The sequence below is a fragment of the Girardinichthys multiradiatus genome, chromosome 4 (assembly GCF_021462225.1).
Source record: "Girardinichthys multiradiatus isolate DD_20200921_A chromosome 4, DD_fGirMul_XY1, whole genome shotgun sequence".
In the NCBI taxonomy this organism is placed as follows: Eukaryota; Metazoa; Chordata; class Actinopteri; order Cyprinodontiformes; family Goodeidae; genus Girardinichthys; species Girardinichthys multiradiatus.
The window spans coordinates 49,124,293-49,142,169 of record NC_061797.1 but is presented as its reverse complement, the minus strand read 5'-3'; the positions used below and the strand labels follow the sequence as shown (position 1 = coordinate 49,142,169).

The following is a 17,877-nucleotide window of genomic DNA, read 5'->3' as shown; positions in this document are numbered from 1 at the left end:
GGTTCTGCTGGAGGTTTCTTCCTATTAAAAGGGAGTTTTTCCTCTCCACTGTCGCTACATGCATGCTCAGTATGAGGGATTGCTGCAAAGTCAACGCCAGTGACTGTCCACTGTCTCTACATGCTCATCCAGGAGGAGTGAATGCTGCAAGTCACTGACTGGATGCAATCTGCTGGGTTTCCTTAGATAGAAAAACTTTTTATCCAATTTGAATAAATAACTAACTGACTGCACTGTTCAATGGTTAGGATTAATAGGAATGTATGAACCTGACTTTTGTGAAGAACCTTGAGACAACATGTGTTGTGAATTGGTGCTATATAAATAAACTGAATTGAATTGAAAATCAAGGTTTCCAACAGGGATCTGTTGCAACAGCAAAGGACCAATATTTACAAAATAATTATTGAATTCATTCACAGTTTCATTTTTATTATCACTGCCAGCATTATTTTTTGTAAAATATTTAGGATTATTTGACTTTATTTAGCCTTTTATATCTAACAGTTTACAGTAGTAATCCTTTATTCTTTTTATGATTCCTACTAACTTATTTTTATAACTTTTATACCCAACTTAAGCATCTTTTGTTCTTGATTTTAGAAACAATCTATACAGATAGTTTTTTTTCTTGCAGGCATTTTTAAGCCCATTTGTCATTCATGGTTCGTGGTGAATATTTTTCTTGACATGAGCACTAATTTTTATTACTTTACCATGTTTATGATATGGATTAAATAATGTCAACATAAAAGCATTGAAGGTTTTATTACATTATCTGTGAACATTTTATCCCAGTTGTGTTTCTTTAGATCTTCTCTGAGAATCTTGTTGCCTTGTTGGATTTGCCTCTAATAAATATTATAGTTTAATCTTTCCAATATCACAACATGGTTTCTTATACAATGTAAACGCAGGAAGATGATCGCTCACTAGTTGATGCTAGTTGATGCAAGTTGCACTATGTGTAGGGACCCTTGTTGGTTTAGTTATCAAAGGGAGTAGATCGAAACTTTTCATATAATCCTTAAAATCATCTGATACTGTAGGATTCCCTAGATCAATATTATAATCACTTCACAAAATTAACGAATGTTATTAGTTTTATCAACAAATTCTTGAAGTCTGTCTATAAATAGTTCAATGCTTAAACCCTGGTGCCCTAACAACCGACCAAAATATTTTTCACTAAATTCACTAAGAAACTCTTCTATTTTTACCAAATTACGATGGATAATGCTTTATCAAGAACAGTGCCTATTTTAGCATTGTCTGTAATAAAATGCTCAGGAGACCAAATACAAAAATAGAGCTTTTATTGTGAAAGGAGTAACTTAATTGTGTAAACTGCATGAAACCAGAACTGAACATGAGCTCCACTTCTGATCTCAGAGAGAACCTTCATAGCAACATGTTTTCTAGCTGACAAACTGAAACAAGGAGAAAAACAACCCAAAGTTTCTGTAAAATCATAAATTATGAGTTCAAGTTGTGAATCAGTCACTAAGTGACACGTCCAGTGTGTCACTAGAAACAGCTCACATCAAAACGGTTCTTTCTGCGCAACCAAACTTGGTTCTGACCCAGATTCACAGGTCAGTGGAGGCCTCTTTCTCAAACTCTCTCTGTAGTTCCTGGGTCCAGCTCCCGTTGGGATCAAGGCAGAACTTCTTCCTCTCTGTGATGACTCTGCAGGAGAACAACATGCAGAAGGTTCAGAACACTGGACCAGCTGGGAAAACACTCATCTTCTGGGTCAGAACACATCAAGACAGAATAAAAAGCAGCTTGACTGAGATGAAGCTGGGTTGGAGAAATCTGTGAGAGATGAAGGTCTGAGTCCACCAGCAGCCAGAGACAAAGACCAGCTTCTAGAGGAACATTCAGCTGAGTTTCAGCAACAGATCCTAATATTTGATCAGATCGGTCCAAACACGTTGATCTAAGAAAGAAAGATTCTATTTTACAGAACCTAAAAGAACCAAATGTGAGGTTCTGCAGCAGCTTTCTGCAGGTTCAGCTCTGTCTCTGACTCCCAGGTGTTCATATAAGAAGATAAGAAGATGTTTAAAACATGCAGGAAGTCCATGTGGAACATGGAACATGGTTCTAACATGTTCTGCAGTCTGGGTGAACTTACATGACAGATCTGAGTTTGCAGTGCCATAAAGACATCTCCAGGTTCTTCACCTTCAATTTAGGAATCGTCATATTGGTGTTGTGTGAGCAGCAGAAACCCATGGACACCAGCCCTGGACCAAGTGGAGCTGAGAAAACAAACAGAACTTCAGTTACCGACCCGGGCCAGAACACACAGCCAACAGTTAACACTGGAAGAGTTCCTCACCTGCAGAGCTGGAACACAGGAAGCAGAGGAAGATCAAGAGGCAGAGAGTCAGCAGGATCTTCATGGTTCTGGATGGATGTTCTGCTGTCTGGATGGAGGTCTGGAAGTCTGTGCAGGACCGATCTGATCTGCTCTGTTTATATCCAGCTGACATCTCCTCTCCGTCACATTCATGAATAGTTGTGTTCTCAGAAAGCAGCAGGTTTCCTTCCTCTGCTTCTTCTTCTTCTTCTTCTGCTTTCTCTTTCACTCTGGATATTTTCTGCTCTACGGAGAAAAGTCAAAGTTCCTGCTAAAAGCCTTCCACAAAATCAACAGGGATTTCCATCCTGATTAAAGCTGCAGGAATGTGTCTCTGACTGAATATTTCTCTTCATTTTACATGAAACTCAAATATCTGCAGAGCTGCAGGAACATCTTTACTAAACCTGAGACTGATGTCAGAATGAGAAAGTCCTCACCTGTTCATCTTGTCATCAGTTCAACATTCAGCCTGTTTTCCTTTGTTGATCCATAGATCCTGCTGTCTTCTAACATTCCTGCTGCTGTTCCTGTCCGTCCTTCAGGATTCATGTCTTTATCTTTGGTGGAGGATCTCCATCAGCAGCTCTCTGTGTTCCGGACTCTCCCAGTAAAGTTGTCTTGATCTTCACCTGCTGCTTCCTGCCTCTTTCTGCAGCTTTTAGGTCCACCTGTCTCCACATATTAGGACAATCAGTCCACAAGAGTTCCTGACTGAAGTTCAGCTTCCATCAGAGCTTCATAATGAGAGCTGGTGGGATAATCAGGGAGGCTCTGCTGCTATGCAGATGATACTCCACTATACTCATGATCAAACGTATTCTAAATGCATGAAGGTCATGGAGTTACTCTGGACGGAATAACTTTGGCCTCCTGAGCAGCTCTGTAGATCTTCAGCTATTTTATTGATATTTTATTTATTGATATTGCAGCTGAAAGAACAGTTTTCTGGATCATCAAGAACTTCAAGCTAATAGATTCAGCTGTAGAGAAGCAGGTTTCAGGACATCTGGATCCAGCTGTTCTGTTTCTGGCCTCAGAGGTTCTTTAGAGAAAATTAGAGAACAACCAGAATCAGAATCAGCTTTATTGCCAAATTCGTGCATACAAACAAGGAATTTGACACTTTGGTCTCTGGGTTTTTTTAAATTTTCTTTTAAAGCGTTTTAAGATATGTTTATGCATAAATCTTTATGTTCTTAAATATACATATATACAAAGGTGCATTTGCAACATCTGTATGCTGTTGTTTTGTACTCTATTAAATGTTCATCAGAGAAACATCCTGGGGGAAGAAACTGTCTCTGTGGCGGCTGGTTTTAGTGAACAGTGCTCTGTAGCGCCACCTGAAGGTAAAACTCTAAACAGTTTATGTGCAGGGTGTGTGGGGTCTGCAGAGATTTTAGCAGCTCTTTTCCTGACCCTTGACCGGTATAAGTCCTGGATGGAGGGAAGGTCAGCTCTGATTATTCTCTCTGCAGTCCTGATTATTCGTTGCAGTCTGGACCTGTCCTGTTTTGTGGATGATCCAAACCACATTGAGATGGATGAAGACAGGACAGACTGAATGATGGCAGTGGAGAAGATCACCAGCAGCTCCTGTGGAAGGTTGAACTTCTTGAGTTGCCTCAGGAAGTACAGTCTCTGCTGGGCCTTCTTTTGAACAGTGTCTATGTGTGAAGACCATCTCAGGTCCTCAGAGATGGTGGTTCCTAGGAACCTGAAGTGGTCCACGGCCGATACAGTGTTGTTGAGGATGGTGAGGGGGGTGTATGGGGGTGGTGTTCTCCGAAAGTCCACCATCATTTCCACAGTCTTGAGTGGGTTGAGTTCAAGGTAGTTCTGACTGCACCAGTGTACCAGCTGATCCACCTGCTGTCTGTATGCAGACTCATCACCGTCCTGGATCAGTCCAATGACAGTGGTGTCGTCTGCAAACTTAAGGAGTTTCACGGACGAGTCCGATGAGGTGCAGTCATTTGTGTACAGAGAGAAGAGGAGTGGGGATAGAACACACCCCTGGGGGGCACCAGTACTTATTGATCTGGATCGGGAGAAGATGCTCCCCAGTCTCACCTGCTGCTGTCGGTCCGTCAGGAAGCTGTTGATCCACTGACAGGTGGAGGCTGGGACGTTGAGCTGGGTGAGCTTCTGGTGGAGGATGTCTGGTATGATGGTGTTGAAGGCCGAGCTGAAGTCTACAAACAGGATCCTGGCGTACGTCCCTGGGTGGTCGAGGTGTTGCAGGATGAAGTGTAGACCTAAGTTAACAGCATCATCTGCCGACCTGTTTGCTCGGTAAGCAAATTGCAGGGGGTCCAGCAGGGGGCCTGTGATGTCTTTCAGGTGCTTCAACACCAGCCGCTCAAAGGATTTCATAACCACAGACGTCAGGGCCATGTCTCACCTGCAAACCGTTTTATTCACCGAGATAGTTTTCCTCGTTTATAATAATTGGCTCATATTTTCCACCTCATGGCTGCACTTCTGCTGCTGATAAACATCTTGCTGAGCTGATTACAGACCTGGAGAAAAAATACACGAACTCTTCCATCATAATACTGGGAGATTTTAACAGAACAAACCTCTCCAATGAACTCCCCAAATACAGACAGCATATTAAGTGTCCCACCAGAGACAAAAACACACTGGACCATTGTTACACAGCTTTAAAGGACTCATATCATGCAGTTACCAGGGCTGCAATGGGTTTTTCAGATCATTATCTAATCCATCTTATCCCAACCTACAGACAGAGACTAAGAGCTTCCAAACCCAAGGTTCACACTGTTAAGAAGTGGACTGAGGAATCAAAGCAGACGCTACAGGCCTGCTTTGAATGCACAGACTGGACTGTTTTTGAAACTTCAGCCACTGACTTAAACCAACTAACTGATGTGGTGACATCATACATCAGTTTCTGTGAGGACATGTGTGAGCAGACCAAGACCTTCTGCACCTTTGGGAATAACAAGCCATGGTTTACTCCACACCTCAGGAATCTGCGCAGGGAAAAGGAAGACGCTCCCAGCAGTGGAGATTGGGCGCGGTACAGGCAGGCCAGGAACAGACTACTGATCATGCAGCCAAAGGTACCATGGATGGCTTAGATCAAAGCATGCTCATATGTTAGAAAGGCCTAGTCAAAGTCCAGACCTAATCACAACTGGGATGGCTTGAAATAAAACCTTTTGAATCCCTGTTAGCCGTTAAACGTCTTCCAGAGAAACATTTAAAAAATCTAAGCTGTTAAAGTCACAAAATGTTGCATCTGGGCCAAAGCAGAAACCTTTTGGGCCGTGAATTTACTGTGACTAAGGTGAAGGTTCGGAGCAGTTCCTCCATCACAGACACACATTTCATTACACGTGTAGAGATGCACTGAACATCTTAAACCATCAGCAGGTGGAGCAGGGTCTGAAGGTGAAAGCAAGCTTCTTCATCCCAGAAGGTTTTGCTGTCAGATAACGAGCAGAACATTCACAGAACAAATGGGGAAGGGAAACGAGGAAGTGCCGATCACCACGTTACACCGATTTTCCTGGTATTTTCTAAATCTTTGTTTCACCACTGATACAAGAAATATACCAGGAAAACCAGTTTATGTTCTGCATTAAATACTGACCTAATAAAAGGTGCTGATTAACAATTTTATTTAATGTGGATCCTGATTTTTTAATTTTATCTTTATGTAAAACCATCTGTTTCACATCCCCAAAAATTCAAAAGTTTTCAGGCGGTGTGATTGGCTGAGAAAATGCTTTTTAAGAAGAAGATGATGGAGGTAGGTCTTGCAGATGTGTAGACACTGAGGGCTTCTTCAGGAATATCCTGTTCTGACTCTTCAGAGGGCCGTCAACGTCCCGGTGTCATTTCACAACTGAGCAGTAGATGGAGCTAAATGCGCTTCAAAACGAAGCATACTTTAGTACACAGAGGAGTTCATGATCAGTGACTGCAAGGTGCCCAGGCCATCACCCCTCCACCACCATGCTGATAGTAGGTGTGAGATCTTTCTGCTCCTTGGATTTCTCAACATCTACTTTGGTCTCGTCTTTCCAAAGCACATTGTCCCAGAAGTCTTGTTCTTCATCCAGATGCAGCTTTGCAACCTAAGTCCTGCTGCCACATTGATTTAGAGAGAAGATGGTTTCTCCTTCAACCCTTCCAAACAGCCTAATTGGTTCCTTTTTAAAAAAAGGTGATTTACTTTTACAGAAACATTGATTTTTAACTTGTTAGGGTTAGAGCTTCTTATCTAAGCAATTTAAAAGAGTGGAAACTGGTCATTTTGATTCAATTTAATAATAATCATCTGTATTGGTCATTGCACATGTACATTACAACAAAATTTGGCCTCTACATTTAACCCATCCCTTACAGGGAGCAGTGGGCTGCCATTGTGCAGCACCCAGGGAGCATTCTGGGGCTAAGGGTCTTGCTCAGGGACCCAGAGTGGTAATATGTGAGATATGAACCTGCACCCTTGTGTCACCTCCAGAACTCAAACCTCCTGTTCTAACCACTAGGCCACCACTCCCTTTATTTATATAGAGCCAATTCACAACACATGTTGTCTCAAGGCACTTCACAACAGTCAGGTTCATACATTCCAATTAATTCTAACCATTGAACAGTTCAGTCAGATTCAGTTATTTATTCAAATTGGATTAAAAGTTTTTCTATCTAAGGAAACCCAGCAGATTGCATCCAGTCAGAGACTTGCTGCATTCACTCCTCCTGGATGAGCATGTAGAGACAGTGGACAGTCACTGGTGTTGATTTTGCAGCAATCCCTCATACTGAGCATGCATGTAGCGACAGTGGAGAGGAAAAACTCCCTTTTAACAGGAAGAAACCTCCAGCAGAACCAGAACCAGGCTCAGTGTGAGCGGCCATCTGCCACGACCGACTGGGGGTTTGAGAGAACAGAGCAGAGACACAAAGAGAACAAAGAAGCACTGATCCAGGAGTACTTTCTATGGGAAGGAAAAGTAAATGTTAATGGATGTAGCTCCTTTAGTCGTTTCACCTAGAAAGAAAGAACAGATAAACTCTGAGCCAGTTTTCAAGGTTAGAGTCTGAAAGAGAGCACATAGAGTTAGTCACAGTTAAGCTCAGTTAATTGCCATGTCTAGGAGAGAGAAAGGGTTAAACACTGAAAGACAGGACCATGTGGATCATCTGTAGAGGGTGAGCATTAAGTTGTTGCCAGCAGAAGCTTGGACAATTCCCCTCTCCAGAAAGGTGTCACAGGTAGACACAGAATCAGGCCAGTTGTAGCTTCTAGGAAGAGAAGAGAGAGAACATAAAGTTAAAAGCTGAAATAACAGCAAATAATGCAAAATTGGAGAGTAGTGTGAGAATGTAGCGAAGAGGGTGAAAGTGGTCATTATGTCCTCCAGCAGCCTAAGCCTATAGCAGCATAACTACAGAGATAGTTTCAGTTCAGATTATTTAGTTAAACGGCGCTTATTTACAACAATGTCGTCTCAAGGAACCTCATACAGGGTCCCACTGATGGTCATTGTTCTACTAAAAACCACAAGGATTGGGATACCTCTCTCTGTCAGACTGATTATAACCATTGGAAAAGAGAAGGTGTCATACAGGAAAAGAGAGAACATAAAGTTAAAAGTTGAAATAACAGCATAACTACAGAGATAGTTTCAGTTTCAGTTTATTTCTTTATATAGCGCTTATTTACAACAATGTCGTCTCAAGGAACCCCACAAAGGGTCCGGAACAGCGCGGGGCCGCCGGGTAGGCCAGACCAAACCACCGAGTCCCAGAGCTCTCTAGTTGTGTTTAATATCTAGAGTTATGACTATTCTGTGCCTCAGTTCAGAAGTTAGTGTCCAAACGAGAACTTTGTTTTTTTTATTTGTATGATTTATTTTACTTCTTGCACATCCAACTGCAATGATTTTAAGAACTAGAACTGGGACCAAAGGCTTGGATCTACTGTGGATCTCCTCTGACCCTCACAGGGTCAAATATTTATATACACCTCCACCAGAATTTGGTTCAATCTCTCTTAGCTAGTTGCGCCATGACCACACCCTTTCTGTATCCATCAACAAACGTCTGGCATCATTCTTCCTGACCACTCTACTGGGCAGAACTGGTAGAGTCCATTTACACTGGTCAGAATCGTGGGACGGACCAGTTTTCCCAGTCAACAGGTTTAAAGAAGTCAAAGAAGTTTAATGTTAACTTGCTTTATCCATTCCAGTATACATCCCACTGACTTTCATGGTTCTAATATGAGTGATTTGGACTCCATTGTTTTGGGTTTTACTATTCAATGTAAGGACATCTTGGATTTAATTGCTCCTGTGAAGCAGAGCACGGCTCAATGTTCAAATTGTTGCCCCTGGATAAATGAAGGAGAACTTGTCGTAGGACTGAACAGCTGTGGAAATGCTCAAGGCTGGATGCTTTATCCATTCCAGTACCCCAGCATCCCACAGCATGATGCTGCCACTATTTTACAAAGGCTACACTTTTAATCATAAAGCACACAATTTGGATAGTGCTGAGGTTAGACCCTAGGTGCCATAATCCTTGGGTGTTTTTTTTTTTTTTTTTGGTTTCTTTTGTGTCTCTGTTTTCATTATTTCCCTGTTTCCCACAGCGCTTTGAGTGCCTTGTTGCTGAAAAGCCCTATATAAATAAACTTGACTTGACTTGTTGTTTATGTTCTCTAAGGTGTTGCCATACTAGTTCATTCCTTTGTGTTTATTTTCTTGGTTTGTTCTTGTGTTCTGGTCTTTGTACATTTGGAAATGTTTTTTGTTAGATCTCTGTTAGACTTTATCTCTTGTTTAGTAGATTATTTGTGTCTTAGTTCTGCTTCTTCACTGTTTATTAGTCTTCCTCCCTCAGTTTCTCTGCTTTCTTTCTGCCTCAGCTGCTCAACATGATCCCCTTAATAACACACCTGCATTCATTGTCATCCTCCACTCTTTCCTTAGTTTACAAGCTCGCTGGTTCTCGTTCTTCACTGGATGCTGTAGTTTCTGCTTCTTTGTCCAGGCTTCTTGTCCTGTTCTCCCTGCAGTTCCTGTAACTTTCCTATTTTATCATTAAAACCATCATTATGCTCATTTCACCTTCCTGTCTGCACTTTGGTCCCACTTCAAACCCACAGTCTATGATACTAGAATTCTTGGTCATTTCTTAGCTTCACGCTCTGATCTTGGGATGAACCTGCTCGGACTTCACCTCCTGAGAAAATTAGCGGCCTTCCCAGGAGGAAGATTTTCTGTTTTAAATCCAGACATGGCCACAAAGTATGGACTATGTGCATCTGAGGGCATTATGACCAGGAAACTGCACAGTATTCAGAAGGCTGCGTGGGGCGTGTCAGGCGGCCGACTAGTGTCTGTATTTAAAGAGTTTTTTCTGCTGATTTGTGAACAGACTTTTATTCCTCTTTCGAGCTTCAGCTGATAGAAGTCAGCTCTCAGAAGACTTTTAACTGTATTTGAATTTACTGTCCTCCAGGTGCAGCCAGTGTCTTTTTATTTCCATCTAATGACTGGTTTTATTGTTGTGGTTCAGTTTGTAGGTTTATGTAAAGGAGACCTTTCAGGATTTGTTTAAATGATAATTATTTTTAAAAGATTTTACATGAGGACACTTTTTATTTCTGCCTCTGACTCTGTGATAAAAGAGGATTTTCCAGGTATTTCTGTGTGTTTGGTTGAAAGTAGTAAAATGTGTGTGTCAGCACATTTCTTGTCCAGTTTCACTTCCTCGTCTCGCCGTTCTGTGAATGTTGTACTCGGTATCCGACGGGGAATACTGGTGTGGGTCAGGATGCAGATGAAGCAGCTTGTTTCCATCTTCAGTTTTCTCCTCATCGTCGGCATCAGGTGGGACCTCTGTGCTGCAGCTGCTGATTAAAGGAGGGAAGGTTTTCACAGGAACTTGATCCTAATAAATGTTTTCATTTTGATTCAAGATCCTTAACTACATGTTCCTGCATTAAAGAACATATTACTGTATAAAATAGCTGAAGATCTACAGAGCTGCTCAGGAGGCCAAAGTTATTCCGTCCAGAGTAACTCCATGACCTTCATGCATTTAGAATACGTTTGATCATGAGTATAGTGGAGTATCATCTGCATAGCAGCAGAGCCTCCCTGATTATCCCACCAGCTCTCATTATGAAGCTCTGATGGAAGCTGAACTTCAGTCAGGAACTCTTGTGGACTGATTGTCCTAATATGTGGAGACAGGTGGACCTAAAAGCTGCATAAAGAGGCAGGAAGCAGCAGGTGAAGATCAAGACAACTTTACTGGGAGAATCTGGAACACAGAGAGCTGCTGATGGAGATCCTCCACCAAAGATAAAGACATGAATCCTGAAGGACGGACAGGAACAGCAGCAGGAATGTTAGAAGACAGCAGGATCTATGGATCAACAAAGGAAAACAGGCTGAATGTTGAACTGATGACAAGATGAACAGGTGAGGACTTTCTCATTCTGACATCAGTCTCAGGTTTAGTAAAGATGTTCCTGCAGCTCTGCAGATATTTGAGTTTCATGTAAAATGAAGAGAAATATTCAGTCAGAGACACATTCCTGCAGCTTTAATCAGGATGGAAATCCCTGTTGATTTTGTGGAAGGCTTTTAGCAGGAACTTTGACTTTTCTCCGTAGAGCAGAAAATATCCAGAGTGAAAGAGAAAGAGAAAGCAGAAGAAGAAGAAGAAGAAGCAGAGGAAGGAAACCTGCTGCTTTCTGAGAACACAACTATTCATGAATGAGACGGAGAGGAGATGTCAGCTGGATATAAACAGAGCAGATCAGATCGGTCCTGCACAGACTTCCAGACCTCCATCCAGACAGCAGAACATCCATCCAGAACCATGAAGATCCTGCTGACTCTCTGCCTCCTGATCTTCCTCTGCTTCCTGTGTTCCAGCTCTGCAGGTGAGGAACTCTTCCAGTGTTAACTGTTGGCTGTGTGTTTTGGCCCGGGTTGGTAACTGAAGTTCTGTTTGTTTTCTCAGCTCCACTTGGTCCAGGGCTGGTGTCCATGGGTTTCTGCTGCTCACACAACACCAATATGACGATTCCTAAAGTGAAGGTGAAGAACCTGGAGATGTCTTCTGGGCACTGCAAACTCAGATCTGTCATGTGAGTTCACCCAGACTGCAGAACATGTTAGAACCATGTTCCATGTTCCACATGGACTTCCTGCATGTTTTAAACATCTTCTTATCTTCTTATATGAACACCTGGGAGTCAGAGACAGAGCTGAACCTGCAGAAAGCTGCTGCAGAACCTCACATTTGGTTCTTTTAGGTTCTGTAAAATAGAATCTTTCTTTCTTAGATCAACGTGTTTGGACCGATCTGATCAAATATTAGGATCTGTTGCTGAAACTCAGCTGAATGTTCCTCTAGAAGCTGGTCTTTGTCTCTGGCTGCTGGTAGACTCAGACCTTCATCTCTCACAGATTTCTCCAACCCAGCTTCATCTCAGTCAAGCTGCTTTTTATTCTGTCTTGATGTGTTCTGACCCAGAAGATGAGTGTTTTCCCAGCTGGTCCAGTGTTCTGAACCTTCTGCATGTTGTTCTCCTGCAGAGTCATCACAGAGAGGAAGAAGTTCTGCCTTGATCCCAACGGGAGCTGGACCCAGGAACTACAGAGAGAGTTTGAGAAAGAGGCCTCCACTGACCTGTGAATCTGGGTCAGAACCAAGTTTGGTTGCGCAGAAAGAACCGTTTTGATGTGAGCTGTTTCTAGTGACACACTGGACGTGTCACTTAGTGACTGATTCACAACTTGAACTCATAATTTATGATTTTACAGAAACTTTGGGTTGTTTTTCTCCTTGTTTCAGTTTGTCAGCTAGAAAACATGTTGCTATGAAGGTTCTCTCTGAGATCAGAAATGGAGCTCATGTTCAGTTCTGGTTTCATGCAGTTTACACAACAAAGTTACTCCTTTCACAATAAAAGCTCTATTTTTGTATTTGGTCTCCTGAGCATTTTATTACAGACAATGCTAAAATAGTCACTGTTCTTGATAAAGCATTATCCATCGTAATTTGGTAAAAATAGAAGAGTTTCTTAGTGAATTTAGTGAAAAATATTTTGGTCGGTTGTTAGGGCACCAGGGTTTAAGCATTGAACTATTTATAGACAGACTTCAAGAATTTGTTGATAAAACTAATAACATTCGTTAATTTTGTGAAGTGATTATAATATTGATCTAGGGAATCCTACAGTATCAGATGATTTTAAGGATTATATGAAAAGTTTCGATCTACTCCCTTTGATAACTAAACCAACAAGGGTCCCTACACATAGTGCAACTTGCATCAACTAGCATCAACTAGTGAGCGATCATCTTCCTGCGTTTACATTGTATGAGAAACCATGTTGTGATATTGGAAAGATTAAACTATAATATTTATTAGAGGCAAATCCAACAAGGCAACAAGATTCTCAGAGAAGATCTAAAGAAACACAACTGGGATAAAATGTTCACAGATAATGTAATAAAACCTTCAATGCTTTTATGTTGACATTATTTAATCCATATCATAAACATGGTAAAGTAATAAAAATTAGTGCTCATGTCAAGAAAAATATTCACCACGAACCATGAATGACAAATGGGCTTAAAAATGCCTGCAAGAAAAAAAACTATCTGTATAGATTGTTTCTAAAATCAAGAACAAAAGATGCTTAAGTTGGGTATAAAAGTTATAAAAATAAGTTAGTAAGAATCATCAAAAGACTAAAGGATTACTACTGTAAACTGTTAGATATAAAAGGCTAAATAAAGTCAAATAATCCTAAATATTTTACAAAAAATAATGCTGGCAGTGATAATAAAAATGAAACTGTGAATGAATTCAATAATTATTTTGTAAATATTGGTCCTTTGCTGTTGCAACAGATTCCTGTTGGAAACCTTGATTTTCAATTCAATTCAGTTTATTTATATAGCACCAATTCACAACACATGTCGTCTCAAGGCTCTTCACAAAAGTCAGGTTCATACATTCCTATTAATCCTAACCATTGAACAGTGCAGTCAGAGTTAGTTATTTATTCAAATTGGATAAAAAGTTTTTCTATCTAAGGAAACCCAGCAGATTGCATCCAGTCAGTGACTTGCAGCATTCACTCCTCCTGGATGAGCATGTAGAGACAGTGGACAGTCACTGGCGTTGACTTTGCAGCAATCCCTCATACTGAGCATGCATGTAGCGACAGTGGAGAGGAAAAACTCCCTTTTAATAGGAAGAAACCTCCAGCAGAACCAGAACCAGGCTCAGTGTGAGCGGCCATCTGCCACGACCGACTGATGGAGAAACAATACCAGATAATGTTAATAGTATTTTTCTTGAAAACGTACAGGCGAACAAAATGTTAGTTATTGTTCAGAGGTGTGCAAAAGAAAAATCCAGTGATTATACCGATATAAATATGATATTGATAAAACAAATTATAGATGTAATTATTGAGCCCTTTACTAATATTTGCAATTCATCATTTCCTTCAGGGACATTTCCTGACCAATAAAAGTGGCCAAAGTAATTAAACTCTTTAAAAAAGGAAATATATGTGACTTTTCTAATTAGAGACTCATAGCACTACTTCCACAGTTCTCTAAATTTTTGAAAAAATTATTTGTGAATAAATTGATTACATTTATTAATAAATACAGCCTTTTAAGCTATAGTCAATATGGGTTTCATTTTAATCACTCTACTGCTTCAGCAAATATGGAGCTGAAAGTTCAGATGCGATTAACAAGAAACATTATCTCATAAGAATCTTTGTAGACCTTGAAAAAGCATTTGACACGCTGGACCATAAAATATAATTGTATAAACAGTACAAACATAGTATTAACGGTGTGGCACATCATTGGGTTACCAGATATTTAAAAAATAGAAACCAGTTTGTTGAAGTTGACAACACAAAGTCAAAAGTATGGGTCAGTCCTTGGACCAGTACTTTTTTTGCTTTATATTAATGATATTGTGTAATAATAATTACTGAAGTGCATTTTGTTTGCAGGTGACACTACTATATTTTGTGCTATAGAAAATAAAAAGATGTTCTGAAAAATATAGAAAATGAATTCCAAAAAAATATGAAATGTTTTAATGCCAATAGATTGTCTTTAAACATTAGCAAAACTAAATGTATGATATTCTGAAGAAAAAAACAAAGACAAAGACATTGATGTGTCATTAAATGTAGAAGGATCAGAGATTGAAGGGCAGAGAAGATTAGGTTTTTAGGTGTTATGATTGATGAACATTTGACCTGGAAATCACATAATGTCAAAGTAAAGGTATGCTGAATTATAGCTGTGTTGGATAATGTTAAAGATTCTCTAAATAAGAGTTTCCTGTTTCTATTGTATAACACACTGATTGTTCTGTAGCTGACTTATTGTATTGAAGTGTGGGGAAGTGCTTGTTATTAATCTAACTTTCCTTTTAAAGAAAACGGCCGTTAGAGCCGATCATGGAAGTGGTCACAGGAACTTAACAAATCCCATATTTATACATTTAAAAACCCTGAAATTTGATGTTGTTTGAATACAACATTCTAAAAACTATGTATGAAGCTAATCAGAAAAATTAACCTGATAACCTGCAAAACAGGTTCACTAAGAGAGAAAGTAAAGATGACTTAAAAGGAGCTGAAGTTTCACCAAACCCGGGTTCAGAACAATTTTGAAGGAAAGACGTATTTCAGTCAAAAGGGTCCGTCTGTGGAACACTTTTGACTGTAAAATTAATACATTTAAGTATATTTATATGTTTAAATAAAATGGGATTTTTCGATGTTATAAAAATACATTTCTGCAGAGTAGTGGGTCGACTTTTATTTTCAATTGTTGTTATTATGATATTATAATTTGAAAGTACAGCTCTGTTCGACACCACAAAAAATTGGAAATATAAATAATTACGTGTTGATAGGGGGACAGATATTATAGGCCACGCCCTCTTTCTGTGGCTTTTCATTCATGGCAAATGCTGCTGTTGCATTTGATTTTAAATAAAATAAATAAAAAATGAAAATGAAACGAAATTAATTAAATGAATACTTTTCCATGATATCATAGTTTATCGAAATGCATGTGTATACTGGACCTTTAAAATCTTTCTGTAATAAAATGCTCAGGAGACCAAATACAAAAAGAGAGCTTTTATTGTGAAAGGAGTAACTTAATTGTGTAAACTGCATGAAACCAGAACTGAACATGAGCTCCACTTCTGATCTCAGAGAGAACCTTCATAGCAACATGTTTTCTAGCTGACAAACTGAAACAAGGAGAAAAACAACCCAAAGTTTCTGTAAAATCATAAATTATGAGTTCAAGTTGTGAATCAGTCACTAAGTGACACGTCCAGTGTGTCACTAGAAACAGCTCACATCAAAACGGTTCTTTCTGCGCAACCAAACTTGGTTCTGACCCAGATTCACAGGTCAGTGGAGGCCTCTTTCTCAAACTCTCTCTGTAGTTCCTGGGTCCAGCTCCCGTTGGGATCTAGGCAGAACTTCTTCCTCTCTGTGATGACTCTGCAGGAGAACAACATGCAGAAGGTTCAGAACACTGGACCAGCTGGGAAAACACTCATCTTCTGGGTCAGAACACATCAAGACAGAATAAAAAGCAGCTTGACTGAGATGAAGCTGGGTTGGAGAAATCTGTGAGAGATGAAGGTCTGAGTCCACCAGCAGCCAGAGACAAAGACCAGCTTCTAGAGGAACATTCAGCTGAGTTTCAGCAACAGATTCTAATATTTGATCAGATCGGTCCAAACACGTTGATCTAAGAAAGAAAGATTCTATTTTACAGAACCTAAAAGAACCAAATGTGAGGTTCTGCAGCAGCTTTCTGCAGGTTCAGCTCTGTCTCTGACTCCCAGGTGTTCATATAAGAAGATAAGAAGATGTTTAAAACATGCAGGAAGTCCATGTGGAACATGGAACATGGTTCTAACATGTTCTGCAGTCTGGGTGAACTCACATGACAGATCTGAGTTTGCAGTGCCCAGAAGACATCTCCAGGTTCTTCACCTTCACTTTAGGAATCGTCATATTGGTGTTGTGTGAGCAGCAGAAACCCATGGGCACCAGCCCTGGACCAAGTGGAGCTGAGAAAACAAACAGAACTTCAGTTACCGACCCGGGCCAGAACACACAGCCAACAGTTAACACTGGAAGAGTTCCTCACCTGCAGAGCTGGAACACAGGAAGCAGAGGAAGATCAGGAGGCAGAGAGTCAGCAGGATCTTCATGGTTCTGGATGGATGTTCTGCTGTCTGGATGGAGGTCTGGAAGTCTGTGCAGGACCGATCTGATCTGCTCTGTTTATATCCAGCTGACATCTCCTCTCCGTCACATTCATGAATAGTTGTGTTCTCAGAAAGCAGCAGGTTTCCTTCCTCTGCTTCTTCTTCTTCTTCTTCTGCTTTCTCTTTCACTCTGGATATTTTCTGCTCTACGGAGAAAAGTCAAAGTTCCTGCTAAAAGCCTTCCACAAAATCAACAGGGATTTCCATCCTGATTAAAGCTGCAGGAATGTGTCTCTGACTGAATATTTCTCTTCATTTTACATGAAACTCAAATATCTGCAGAGCTGCAGGAACATCTTTACTAAACCTGAGACTGATGTCAGAATGAGAAAGTCCTCACCTGTTCATCTTGTCATCAGTTCAACATTCAGCCTGTTTTCCTTTGTTGATCCATAGATCCTGCTGTCTTCTAACATTCCTGCTGCTGTTCCTGTCCGTCCTTCAGGATTCATGTCTTTATCTTTGGTGGAGGATCTCCATCAGCAGCTCTCTGTGTTCCAGACTCTCCCAGTAAAGTTGTCTTGATCTTCACCTGCTGCTTCCTGCCTCTTTCTGCAGCTTTTAGGTCCACCTGTCTCCACATATTAGGACAATCAGTCCACAAGAGTTCCTGATTGAAGTTCAGCTTCCATCAGAGCTTCATAATGAGAGCTGGTGGGATAATCAGGGAGACTCTGCTGCTATGCAGATGATACTCCACTATACTCATGATCAAACGTATTCTAAATGCATGAAGGTCATGGAGTTACTCTGGACGGAATAACTTTGGCCTCCTGAGCAGCTCTGTAGATCTTCAGCTATTTTATTGATATTTTATTTATTGATATTGCAGCTGAAAGAACAGTTTTCTGGATCATCAAGAACTTCAAGCTAATAGATTCAGCTGTAGAGAAGCAGGTTTCAGGACATCTGGATCCAGCTGTTCTGTTTCTGGCCTCAGAGGTTCTTTAGAGAAAATTAGAGAACAACCAGAATCAGAATCAGCTTTATTGCCAAATTCGTGCATACAAACAAGGAATTTGACACTTTGGTCTCTGGGTTTTTTTAAATTTTATTTTAAAGCGTTTTAAGATATGTTTATGCATAAATCTTTATGTTCTTAAATATACATATATACAAAGGTGCATTTGCAACATCTGTATGCTGTTGTTTTG

At 40.4% G+C, this 17,877-nt stretch overlaps 2 protein-coding genes across 3 annotated transcripts; one reads left to right on the top strand and one right to left on the bottom strand.

Moving 5' to 3' along the window:
- Positions 1-1,299: 1,299 nt before the first annotated feature.
- LOC124866698 (C-C motif chemokine 4-like) lies at positions 1,300-17,232 on the bottom strand. Of its 2 annotated transcripts, XM_047362594.1 has the most exons (4): positions 17,064-17,228; positions 16,603-16,869; positions 16,396-16,522; positions 1,300-1,689 (listed from the first exon to the last, which is right to left on the bottom strand). In XM_047362594.1, the coding sequence occupies exons 2-4, from the start codon at positions 16,754-16,756 to the stop codon at positions 1,590-1,592; spliced, it is 381 nt and encodes a 126-aa protein (XP_047218550.1). In that variant the 5' UTR covers positions 16,757-16,869; positions 17,064-17,228; the 3' UTR covers positions 1,300-1,589. The 2 variants fall into 2 exon arrangements, with proteins under 2 accessions (XP_047218550.1, XP_047218549.1); XM_047362593.1 differs by lacking the exon at positions 1,300-1,689 and adding an exon at positions 15,555-15,944 and having other exon boundaries at positions 16,603-17,232.
- Positions 11,136-12,360, top strand: LOC124866699 (C-C motif chemokine 4-like). The gene is made up of 3 exons (XM_047362595.1): positions 11,136-11,312; positions 11,393-11,519; positions 11,971-12,360. The coding sequence occupies exons 1-3, from the start codon at positions 11,159-11,161 to the stop codon at positions 12,068-12,070; spliced, it is 381 nt and encodes a 126-aa protein (XP_047218551.1). The 5' UTR covers positions 11,136-11,158; the 3' UTR covers positions 12,071-12,360.
- Positions 17,233-17,877: the final 645 nt, after the last annotated feature.

What these genes read in the sequence shown, in the direction of transcription:
- LOC124866699 (XM_047362595.1), top strand. Translation starts at nt 11,159, where the DNA reads ATGTCAGCTGGATATAAACAGAGCAGATCAGATCGGTCCTGCACAGAC. An exon ending in CCTGTGTTCCAGCTCTGCAG is followed by an intron (nt 11,313 to 11,392) that starts GTGAGGAACTCT and finishes TTGTTTTCTCAG; the next exon opens with CTCCACTTGGTCCAGGGCTG. An exon ending in TGCAAACTCAGATCTGTCAT is followed by an intron (nt 11,520 to 11,970) that starts GTGAGTTCACCC and finishes GTTCTCCTGCAG; the next exon opens with AGTCATCACAGAGAGGAAGA.
- LOC124866698 (XM_047362593.1), bottom strand. Translation starts at nt 16,756, where the DNA reads ATGTCAGCTGGATATAAACAGAGCAGATCAGATCGGTCCTGCACAGAC. An exon ending in CCTGTGTTCCAGCTCTGCAG is followed by an intron (nt 16,523 to 16,602) that starts GTGAGGAACTCT and finishes TTGTTTTCTCAG; the next exon opens with CTCCACTTGGTCCAGGGCTG. An exon ending in TGCAAACTCAGATCTGTCAT is followed by an intron (nt 15,945 to 16,395) that starts GTGAGTTCACCC and finishes GTTCTCCTGCAG; the next exon opens with AGTCATCACAGAGAGGAAGA.